This window comes from Nanorana parkeri, unplaced genomic scaffold (assembly GCF_000935625.1).
Source record: "Nanorana parkeri isolate BGI_ZX_2015 unplaced genomic scaffold, ASM93562v1 scaffold522, whole genome shotgun sequence".
Classification (NCBI taxonomy): Eukaryota; Metazoa; Chordata; class Amphibia; order Anura; family Dicroglossidae; genus Nanorana; species Nanorana parkeri.
This window is the reverse complement of record NW_017306790.1, coordinates 69,865-81,828: the sequence shown is the minus strand read 5'-3', so window position 1 is coordinate 81,828 and position 11,964 is coordinate 69,865. Positions and strand designations below refer to the sequence as shown.

The following is an 11,964-nucleotide window of genomic DNA, read 5'->3' as shown; positions in this document are numbered from 1 at the left end:
AAAATGACACCCACCAACTTAGATCTATGAGTTTTAGGGATCTTTAAGAAAGTGTGGTGTTGTGATGTGTCACCTGCACTCCTTACAGCGATTGGACCTTTATTAATGGTTGTGGTGCTCGTAGTGATTATATGAATGGCGCCATGTTTTTTGCGACTTTAAGAAAGTGTGACATTTCCACACAAATGCTTGTTATTCTGCCGCCTCCACAAGCCTAAAGCCATGATGTCACTCTCTCCCAATTATTTTATCTATTCTATATTGCAAAGAATGTTTCATAGGGGTGTGACACCATTATTAGGATTTTGTAATGACTGCAGCACTTTGGCACAATTAAGAGGTAGAAGTCAGAACTTGATTCACATAGAACAGAGAATACGGGCTATTGTTTGGGCTCTTCCTGATGCAGCCACTCATAGTAGGAGGGAAAGGGTCACTTTTATAATGTCCATAATAAATATTAAAGTGGGACGATAGTCTATACAGTTCTCTTGGCAGACCCTGCTTCCACTTGTTCTACAAGGAAGTAAGGCTCAGGCTCTTCCCTTGATCTTTGTTGTCAATAGTTGACAGTTCATCACTCAAGTCAACAACATTCTCATGACATTCCAGGGCCTGGGACTTGTCAAAAGATGACTCTTCATCTTCATTGGGTTGGCAGCATTTACAGCATTTGAATTTGCTGCAGCAGCAGCAACATCGGCGACCACAGAACAGAGTAGCACTGATCATCCAAGAATCCCACGGCTTTAGAGAATGCATCCACTTGGGAAGGAAGTCCCATGTCTTCAGGAAGTCTGGCAGCACACGTTTGCATTTGGCTTGCATAACACTGATGACAATGACGACAATTATCACAAACACAATAGGGACACAAACTCCCACAAGAATCTGCCATCCAGCGATTGACAAACCAAACACCGCCAGAGGCAGCAAGAAAAAACAGAGAATCAGATAAACGACGGCAAACCACCGGTATTTGGCTGTCTTGTTTCCTAGGCCTTTAGCTAGACGAATAGGTATTCTCATGAAGGGAATGGGATACCATATAAGGATCCCGGATATATTGAAGAAAAAGTGACATAAGGCAATCTGCAAAGAGACAAGCAAAACATTTATTTTACTTTTAAGTATATGTCAACCATAACAATCAATGACTCACAGGTCAGAAAATGCAAAATAAATTACCTGTTAATCCTGCCAGAAATTCGCTGCTGCCCTGTGCACTCTGCAGTGTTATCTCAAATGTTATCAGAAAGTGTCTTAGGACTACAGGTCAACACCACCACTCCCTGTTGTGGAGAAGATAAGAGGGGGTGTCCTGTAGTCCTAGGGTGACAGTTCTTCCCTGTCATAGAAAAAGTATGCTGAATAAGTGTTTTTACCCTAGGGCAGAAAGTATGTGACTGGCAGGATCATCAGGTGAAAATGTAGGAAATAAAGCCTGAAAAAAGAAATCTAATTCAGCCACAACATCTAAAAATGGGTAAACAGCAATATATCACATTTATTTTTTGATGCAGACAGTCAGTATTATTTAGGAAGCAGTGCAAATCAAGGTAACATATATGCAGAGGCGGCTCTAGACTTTGTGAGGCCATAGGCGAAACTCAAATGTGAGGCCCCCCACTTATACCCATAATGGGGAAAAAAATGCAAACGATAATTAAAAATGAACTGTATAAATTGCATATTTTAAGACTAGCCTTTAGGGCCGGTTCACACCACAAACAGTGCGTTCCAGAAAGGTCAGCTACCTGCGTTCAGGGGTGGGGGGGGCGTGGCAGTGCATTTAAGTCAATGGCATCATCCCCCCCCCACCCCCCACATGCAGTGCGATCGCCCGCACCCGAACATTTGGCACGTTAGTGCCTGTGTTCCGGTCCAGTGCGAATGTGCCATGCGTTCGGGGACGGGGGACATGGCTGCGGTGCCATTGACTTCAATGCACCACCACGCCCTATCCCGCCCCTGAAAACAGGGAGCCAGCTGAGTTGCGATACAGTGCATTCCAGTGGCGCCCTCTCTGGAACGCAGTTTGTGGTGTGAACCACCTCCTAATCCTAGCAGCTAGGAATTCACAGCTCCTAGAGCAAACATTTTATTTATGTCTTTCTGTGGGACTAAGTGTTTAGGGGTCAGTAGTCAGTAACGCACAGAGTGCAGAGGACAGTAACGCACAGAGTGCAGAAGTCAGTAACGCACAGAGGTCAGTAACGCACAGAGGTCAGTAACGCACAGAGTGTAGAGGTCAGTAATGTACAGAGTGCAGAGGTCAGTAACACACAGAGTGCAGAGGTCAGTAACGCACAAAGTTCAGTGACGCGCAGAGGTGTGGAGTCTCACCAGGGCTGCGCGGGGTCTCGTGGGAGAGTGGATGAGAGGGGTGATGTGTGTGCATGCAACATCACTCCTCGTTGGCTAGTGGGTGGAGCTCCAGAAGGCTGCCTGGATAACCTCCACAAGGAAACAAGTCATCAGTTATGACGGCAACACTCAGTTTAGGGGAGGTGGTGACAGCCCTAAGAGAAAATCAGGGTTGATGATTTATCAGTGTGTTGCTAGATTATCCAATCAGCAGACCACGGGTTGGGAAGGTGATAGCTTTGGAGTTCAGCTTAATAAATAGTGGGGGTAAAAAATACACCAGTGGGCAGTGCACACCTAGCATATTTTACACCCATCTAAATGTTTATGACTGTCCACAGCAACTACTGTTTATACATTTTACCTGTTTCATTTGCAGTTTCTTAGGGTCAATTCACACCAATTGCGGTGCGTTCCAGAGCTGCTGGAACGCACAGCAATCACTCCCTAAACTTTCCCCTTCATTCTGAAGCGGGAGGGGGCGTGGCAGTGCATTGAAGTCAATGGCACCGCAGCCAACCCCCCCATCCCCCGCGCGATCGGACGCGTGGCAAAACACTGACTGCGTTCCAGTCCACTGCGAATGCAAAAAATGCTGCATGCTCTATTTTTTGTATTCGCAGTGGAACAGAACGCAGGCAATGTTTTGCCACACGTCCGATCGCAGTGCAGGTGTGGGAGCGTGGCTGCGGTGCCATTGACTTCAATGCACCACCACACCCCCTTCCTCCCCAGAACAAAAGGGGGAAGTTTAGGGATCTGCGGCTCTGAAACGCATCGCAATTGGTGTGAATGAACCCTCAAAATCAGCAAGGATTTGGACTTTGTTCTACATTAGATTCGGATATATACATATGGATTCCCACTGTGGCTTGGCAATTTCTATGCATGGATGGTGGTCATCCACCTTATGCAAAGGCTATTCTAGCTAGGCAGGGTAATACATTGATGTCAAAATTGTTATTGAAGTGACTCCACCGTTCAAAATGTAAGTTAAAAAAAAACACGTTTTGAACATGCTGAGCATGTTCGGCCGACCCAAAGCCACGCAAAGCAAGCCGATGCACGGCTGATTTCAGCCGTACATCCGCTGAAATCAGTTGCTACGGCCAGATCCTTCAGCAGCTTCGTGAATAGACCCCCATAGTCGCCAATCAGGCATCACTTCATTGAACCCAAAACAGAAGGATGTGGATTCTGATAGGTAACTATGAATGCTGCATTGTGCACTGCATTTAGCTTGAAGGCCTTTGTAAAAACAGTATTTAGAAGAAAAAGAATTACATTTGCAAATCAGATACTTTATCAGCCTTTTTAAATAAATGCCTGTGAATATTTTTTTTGCACTGTGTTTTGTCAAAGTTTGCATGGCAGACACTGAACAAGCACCTATCAACAACGTGCTCCATCCTTGTTCGGACCAATTCGTTTGGGATGGGACATTCTGTTAAACTTGAAATGTACATAAAGAAGCCAGTTCATTAAAACAATAAGTAGGAGCTTTTTGTAAAAGAAGGATTCTCTTTAGGGGGCAAGGAAACCTTTATAAAACATGGGTCCATTTTTCTGCACAATTGATACATTGCTTGACCAACCTACTGTGAATGTGTGTTTTGTTATCAGTGCTGGTAACTCTTTGTTTGTTGTTTTAAATCTGCCCTCTTTTAGATCTGTTTGGAATATAAATTGGAGCCAATTCTTCTGGAGGTGTATTCCACTGTTGCATATTGAATATATTACAGTAAAATGCCTTTCATTAGCTTCTCTTCTTCAAACTTAGCTTAACAACATGTAGTCTGGATCAATTCTTAAAAAAATATAGAAGCTAAAATGGAGCAGTTAAGCCAGACGTCATAACAAAAACCAGCTGGTTGTAAGTTTTTTAATTTACTGGATGGAAAGAGCCAGGTGATGAATCTTTTATATTCTTTGCATTTTAACAAAAACACTTCACATAACAGAAGGGCTAAATTGTCCGTAGGACCCACACTAATACCCCAAATTGTAATCACCAGGAATCTCATACTTGAATTTGTTTTATAGATAAAGCAACATCAACACTAGGGGGGTGATTTACTAACCTAAACACACACACACACCAGGTGTGTGTGATTTTCACACAGCAAAACGTATTTATCAACCAAAAAGTCTCTAAAAGCATATTTCCACTAATGCCATATATGGAAAAATCATGCACATGATGCATATATAATGCTGCTTCACAGTTTAGACAAAAATGGTTAGCTCATGCATTTACATTCCTGGATTCATCAACGCAAGCAACATAACATAGAGCTAATTTAAACCACATTACCTTGCAATTCATTGCAGGGCTTTGCACAACACACCTGCTGGGTGTGTACACACTACAAAGGTGTTTCGATTCCTCCCATAGATCATGCTGGGAGGGAACACACTACAGAGGTGTATACACGTTCGTGGTGTGTTTAAAAGGTTAGTAAATCAACCCCTATGGATCTTATACCGACAAATGGAAAATATACAAGACTAAGAAGACAAACCTGCACAGAATTTTCTAAGGTTTCCCCAGGACTGGCTAAGGCAGCCAGCAGCGCTGTTGCTGTTGTTCCAATGTTAGACCCAAGCGTCAGGGGATAAGCTCTCTCTATGCTAATCACACCAATACCTACAAGGTGACACAAGCCAAATGTTAGACAATGATGACAAACACTCACTATTTTCCCACAAAAAATATGAACGTTTATGAATCATACCGATGAGTGGAGTTATTGCAGATGTGAAGACAGAGCTGCTTTGTACAATAAATGTCATCCCGGCTCCCACCAACATTGCCAAGTAACCCGTCAGCCATGCGAATGGGAAAGGGAAATCTGTGGAATGATAATGAATAAGTTGTGACTCAATGATGTGACCCAGCACTGTAAAACAATGGCATATACAGTAGTAGCAGTATGCTGTTGTAGCAATCTAAGACAAGTATGTAAAAAAGGATGGGGTAGTATATCACCTGTGCTCCTCAACATGGACTTTTAAAGGACAAGGAAACTATTAGGGTTAACACCATGGTGATTAAATAGCTTGAAATGGTGATGTCTCCTTTCCTCCTAATGATCATAAAGGAATGCAGTAGAGGGACAGAGCACAAATATAATGCTCTTTTGTTTAAGGCCTGTGGCACTGGTTCTACTTAATAGTGCTGGTAATCCCAGTGAGCATGTAGCTAGGCCAAAATTAGTAGCATATGATGAAATGTTCAACATAGTTCAATGGTCAGCCAATGTTTCCAAGCAAATATACTGTACTGTATGAGCCCTGAGAGGTCCTGAGTTAAATACTCTAGCCAGGTGACATCATGGCAAATGGACAAGCAGAAAGGGCACTAAAGCAAGGCTTTTTGCTAAGTCTTAAATAAGCACAGCGACTGGAACCATGGTTTGCTGTGTACCCCGCCTACTCTGTAGGAGTTTGTTTACTTGTATATATACAGCATAGTATCAATTTCTAATTATATGTATTATTACCGGTGTTAATGACCTTCTTGATGACCACAGATACTTGTCCCTTCAGCATTGAGTTCAGGAGCTTAACGATTAGGATCAGACAGACACACAGCACTAGAAGTGACAGTACCAAGAGGATAAGTCCGACTGCCAGGTCTGGGAGATTTGATTTGGCGAACAGGTGCGCACCTTAACAATAAAATGTTGAGAATTTAATGTACTGGTTTATAAAATTCCTACATCCATATACATGATAGCAAAAGTCTTTAATCTTGTGTACAGCAAGTCAATGACATTCAACTGGGGGGTCCAGTGACCACATTCATCCCTCAAGGCCTAACGCTGAGGACCTTGAGCTTGTATTTTCTTTATAATCTATGGACAAGGAAGTTTGGGTTGTAATAATTTCACTCTCAGGCTCATTTATGCATGCATGATAGAAATACTGTAGCATCTAGAAAGAAATTAAAATGAAGGTGGTCCAATGAGGAGTGAAACGTTCCACAAACAGCTGGCTTCCGGGCTAGTAGTACATTAGAAGCAAACTACAGGCTGTTATTTTGCTTATTGCATTTGCGTACAGCTAACACAGTGCAATAGTCTGTGTAAAAAATGTACATACATCTTAGATTTCTCATTGTGTTACTATAGTCATAACTGAATCTGGATCTGAATTTTTTATTTATGACAAATGCCCATTTAAATTGTTTAAATTCTAGTGGACTGGCTGTTATGCCAATCCACTAGCTCTAATACTTTCCAAGGCACTGACCCAGAACAATTATGTGGACCTGGAAATTTGGAAATCCTTATCTGCATTGTTCCAGGTCAGTGACTTAAAGTATTAAGGAAGGTGGTCATAGATTAATTTGCAAAGTGTTGTTGAAGGAGACAAGGGGACCACATGAGAGGTCCTGCAGGTTTACCAGGACGATCTGAGTTACATGAATAAATACTTACAATAGACTTTAACTTGTTCTGGGACCTCTGTCCATGTCACATTGTTTTCATCCGTCCAGCAAATTCTGTCAGCAGTGCAGTTTTCTGGGCCGGGTACTGAAGCATTTACCCACCACGGCTGTAAAAAATAGCAAATATGCTCATTTATACAGAGTTTTTGTAAAAAAAACAATCTCTTTATCTATTCCATAATATCTTTCTACAAATGCAGATGGGTAACTGCAAGCAGCATTTTGGCTAGAGACTTTATCTGTTGTCACCCTAGTAATGTTATAATTATATTTCATTTACACACAATATAGTGAGTGGTACTGAGTGGGTGGAGCATATTTTCCTAAATCCTTCCCCAGAGCAGCACCCATATTACCACTTCACAGACATACAGCTTGGTAGGAGCCAATTATTGAACATATACTAATGCAAACAGCATACCTAAAATCATTTTTAAAACATATTTCTTACATTTTAGATGCCTTTGGTGAATGCCTTTGTGCAGATTCCAGTTGGCAAACTAAAGTAGAGGGACAAACTATGGCACACTCTGAGCTTCTTCTCATTAACATACAATGCTTCTAAGGTTTGAACCCTTTGTTAGGCCAGACAGTGTTCACATCTAGTTTATTACTGATAATGAAATCTGGCAGCGCAGTGCAGACAGGGTTCATTAGAGTAAACATAACTTGGCTCTGCTCCCTCCTTAACATTACATATGGGAGGGGGAAGGGGAGTTATGTTATGTGATTGGGAATATAAAAAAGGTGCTATCCCAATTTGTCTGCAAAAGTGGAAATACACTTTAAGCTGGTTAGGTTTAGCCCCCACTTGTGCCATGGACATAGTAATGGATACTATCTCTGCTACCAATGCTGATACATCAGTGAGACCACAGACACTTTACCTTGGATCCACAATCTCTCTTGATCAGACTCTTGTTCTGAGCGGCTGGATCCCCATTGGCAATCTCCTGTATGACTTTCCTATCAAGCTGCAAAACAGTAATTTCACATTTCACAGCGAGGCCTGTTTTTAAAAAAATGTTTTATTGTTTGAGCATTAGGAATCTAAAAAAAGATGGGGAACAGCCTACAGTTATTCATACCTGGATGATTCCTTTGGTAAGAGGCTCAGTGATAACCTTCAGCATATCTGGGGCATCCTCTCCAGTCTGTATGTTAAAAGAATCCACAATGGCATTGGTGAGATGGTACAGGTATCCTGATGCTACTTCAATTGGCAGCAGGATCAGCACCGACAGCCAGTTAAAGAAATCATGGACAGTAGCTCCAGCGAAAGCCCTAATATGAGGAAACACTATGGTTTATTACATGGATTTCCAGCTTATGTCATGTTATTTCCAGATAATATGAAAATATGACACTTTAATGTTTGTATCATGCATTTTAAGCTTTAAGCAGACTTAAGGTGGATTACAATTGTAATCTATTTGCTAAAGCTATTAGTGACATCAATACTGATTTATTTCCAATGTGTGAGCGATACAATTTTAACCAGAAATATATCTGTAACACAATATTTTAGGGAATGAAAGCATATGTGATACTGCCACGTATACAGGCGTATTTTTTTTTTTTTTTTTACCTGGATATAGGCTTTAATGTAAACTCTATTTGTATTTATCTGTTTGTTACTCTCATAGTCATGAAAAAAGAGCAGATACTGTACCTTCTAAACTCATTCCGGTCACCGGACTGCATCAGCGCCACAATAGTGTTTGTGACCGATGTACCAATGTTGGCTCCCATGATGATAGGAATGGCTGTCCTGACCGTTAAAACTGCCAAAACACAAAAACATGACCCCCAATTAATATTAATAATGATGTAATAAGGAACACAATGCAGAAAACAACGTTTGTGACTTGTCACAGCACTCAATCTTCTTCCCCTTGGAATAAAAGCCAACTCCAGGCAAAGAGCTCTAAATATGTCAATCATTTTATTTATCAAAGGATTTACAGTTCTGCAAAACAAGTTTTGTGATTTACACACTGAACAGCCAGGCAGGCGACACACTTATTTTGGTAGGTAATACACTCAGTATACTGTATATATATTCAAACTGTTTATTTTGTTGTTTGCTTGTTTTTTGCTGATGGCAAAAATTTGAATGGTTCGAAATAATCCCTTGTTATTTGGTAGAAATGACGGAATGTCAATACCATTTGTATTATGGAAACAATAATCTACTCAACAGAAGTTGTCTTTTCCTTCTTCACAGAGGTCAGAAGAGTATGGGGGACACACCTATGTATTCTCTATAGGTAAGAATTCCTACTCACGTCCAGATGACACCATGCTGACCACAATAGATGTGGATGTACTTGAGCTCTGTACAAGGACAGTCACCAGGACACCAATCACTATACCAGCAACAGGATTGGACAGAATAGAATGGTTCTTGAAAATCTCTCCTGCAGCTTTGCCTAAAATAAAGTAATCAAAGTTACATAGTTAGTTTGCTAGTTAATCCAATTAAACATGATAAGCTCAGCCCATCCAAAATCTCCATAATGTAGTCTAACTATAAAAATCCAACAGGAATACTGTAACCCCCTCATATTTCATAATTAATAAAGCATAGAAATGTGATATATTGTAGTTTAGCAGTCTTTAAATATTGTGGCTGCCTTAGTGCTCTTTTTTTCAGGCTAAATACATTTTCTGCAAGTACAGAAAAATACCAGTTGATCTTGCCAAAAATCAAGTGTGCTTGTTATTTCCTATGAACTGAGATCACACACAATGTTATCATCTATATCTGTAAAAAATAAGTCAAGGCAACTGGACTTGCTGTATTTTTTTTTGAAGACGTTTCACTGGACATCCAACCAGCTTTCTCAATTCAGAATGACTTGTACAAAAATTCTCTGGGAAGAAATATGGTGAATGTTGCTCCAATCTACATAATCTGTTAGTCGCAACCAGGTGTTGGTTGCATTTGCATAATTGAAGCTAGGAGGTGTTAATTATGCAAATGCAATCAACACCTGGTTGCGACTGACAGATTATGTGGATTGGAGCAACATTCACCATATTTATTCCCAGATAATTTTTTGCACAAGTCATTCTGAATTGAGAAAGCTGTTTGGATGACCAGTGAAACGTCTTCAAGAAAAATACAGCAAGTTAATTTGCCTTGGCTTATTTTTTACAGACTCCACTTCTCCCCAAATACCAACTTTGGCTAGTGTGCTGCTTTAGTTTCTGTTCACAAGAAATGATGAACTGCGCCAACACATAATCTAAAACAGGTCTACTAATGGTTTTCTAAAACAAAGACATCACTGCTGGAATGTTGACCTGTAATGGGATGACCCGTGTATTATAGCATGCTTCAAATGGTTATAATAAAAGAGCACCCACTTACCTCCAACTAACTGGAAGGCAGAGCTCAACACATCCAGAGAACACACAAAGAAATACAGCAATGCCACTAAGAGGATAAACCTTGTGATTCCCTTCAGAACAGACAAGATGCGTTGTTTCGTGTTCATTTCTAAAGAGAACAAGAAATCACTTTAATTGTTTGTTGCACATGAAAGAAACATAATCTGTAGCAACGACTTTGCTATAACAATCAAGGCAATAATAGCAAAAGTACTAGTGTACCTACCTGACCACTTTGGTCCTGTACTTTTAAGTTCCGGCATGTCCCATGGATCAATCTCCTTTTCTTCTCCAGGCATGTCCCATGGATCAATCTCCTTTTCTTCTTCAGGTATGTCTTTGCATACAGTGGAATAACTTGGTGGCAAGTCTGTAGTAGCTAAACTACTATTGTCTACAAAAACATATATGAATAAGTATATGACAAGCAAATGTCATGCATGATTCTACAACATTTTTAAAGCTTATCTCCGGGAAAATCAAATATTGTCTAAATACAAGAGGTCCATGTATTGATAATTGAATCTTTGAACGCTTTGTATATTTCTTCCACATCTGTGCAGTAATCCAGTGTGAGCAGGCGTTTCCTGTAATAAAGACCAGCCACTGCAGCTCCCCCTCCTTGTGCTGGGTAACTGGTCTTATATCTGCCCCCTCCTGTAGCTTTCTGCAGGCACTGGCAGCCTGTAGTGAGTGGAGCATGTTGGGTCCCTCTCACAGCTCTGATCTCTGCACAGGCTATGTATAGCACAGTGATGATGTCACTGCTACTCTTACAATGTAATACCTGGGTTTACAAAGATATTAGTTGAACACAAAGTTGATTTATAAGCTTTGTGGATATTGAAGAATATGTTTAAATTAAAGTTTTTATGCTCGGAGTTCAGCTTTAAAATTTTGTTATCTGTTACATAAATATATGAATGTGATCACTTAATTTAAATGATCTTCACAATGCATATTATGGTATTGTATTAAATCTTATTTATATAATGACTTTTAATTATACATGTACATGGGGTAGCCGTATTTGTCCATATCATGTACAGGCTATGTTTCTCACTTATTAACCCAGTGCAATGGTTGCACTTTGCAGTTCCTTATTAGTCTGCTTAGATATTCTATTAGCAATACAGGTGGTTTATCTTTATCCAGTAATTGATCTAATCTTAGCAGTTGCTCGTTAAACCCAAATCCCTGCAATTTATATACAAATCAATTCAATATCATGTCAAATATATCTCTATTTGGCTTTATGCCACCATGCAAATGATTATGACTGTTTTATCTTACATCTACTTTGTATATTAGCACTAATTCTACCTTCAGAGACAAAATTGTCAATAGGTTATATTTGAAGATCAAAACTGCCCACTCACTGGAACTTCTAGAAAGGTTTTTGTCTAAACTAGAGTACCTCCTTAACAGCACTTTGTTGCAAGTACTTACCAGATGGAGGGTCTGCATTGCCATTTGGAGATGTGTTCTGCGTTTTTTTGACATCGTCCAGATTATCAGCAATATGGTCCTTGAATTCCGGAGCCATTTTCTGGAAACAACACAGTTCACAAATGAAAATGCTGACAGATACAAACTTCCTATCAGTACGATGCAGCAACCGTGCAGCTTTGTGTCAAAGATATTGTTAATCACCAACAAGCATATAGACTAAAGCAGCATCAGGGCAATAAAGGTGAGCAAACAGCAGGTACTATGAGAATCATTCATAATTGCCCTTTCATTAGTAT

The 11,964-nt window shown here is 40.3% G+C and overlaps 1 protein-coding gene across 1 annotated transcript; it reads right to left on the bottom strand.

Annotated features, from left to right (window-relative positions):
- Nucleotides 1–224: 224 nt before the first annotated feature.
- On the bottom strand, nucleotides 225–11,671 carry SLC34A2 (solute carrier family 34 member 2). The gene is made up of 13 exons (XM_018561411.1): nucleotides 11,666–11,671; nucleotides 10,516–10,610; nucleotides 10,443–10,479; nucleotides 10,197–10,325; nucleotides 9,109–9,252; nucleotides 8,493–8,604; nucleotides 7,909–8,104; nucleotides 7,706–7,794; nucleotides 6,810–6,922; nucleotides 5,871–6,038; nucleotides 5,103–5,219; nucleotides 4,890–5,014; nucleotides 225–1,092 (listed from the first exon to the last, which is right to left on the bottom strand). The coding sequence occupies exons 3-13, from the start codon at nucleotides 10,477–10,479 to the stop codon at nucleotides 517–519; spliced, it is 1,806 nt and encodes a 601-aa protein (XP_018416913.1). The 5' UTR covers nucleotides 10,516–10,610; nucleotides 11,666–11,671; the 3' UTR covers nucleotides 225–516.
- Between the last annotated feature and the right edge of the window lie 293 nt (nucleotides 11,672–11,964).

What these genes read in the sequence shown, in the direction of transcription:
- SLC34A2 (XM_018561411.1), bottom strand. Translation starts at nt 10,479, where the DNA reads ATGCCGGAACTTAAAAGTACAGGACCAAAGTGGTCAG. An exon ending in AGAACAAGTTAAAGTCTATT is followed by an intron (nt 6,039 to 6,809) that starts GTAAGTATTTAT and finishes TTTATTGTTAAG; the next exon opens with GTGCGCACCTGTTCGCCAAA. An exon ending in CCTTAGAAAATTCTGTGCAG is followed by an intron (nt 1,093 to 4,889) that starts GTTTGTCTTCTT and finishes GTCTCTTTGCAG; the next exon opens with ATTGCCTTATGTCACTTTTT.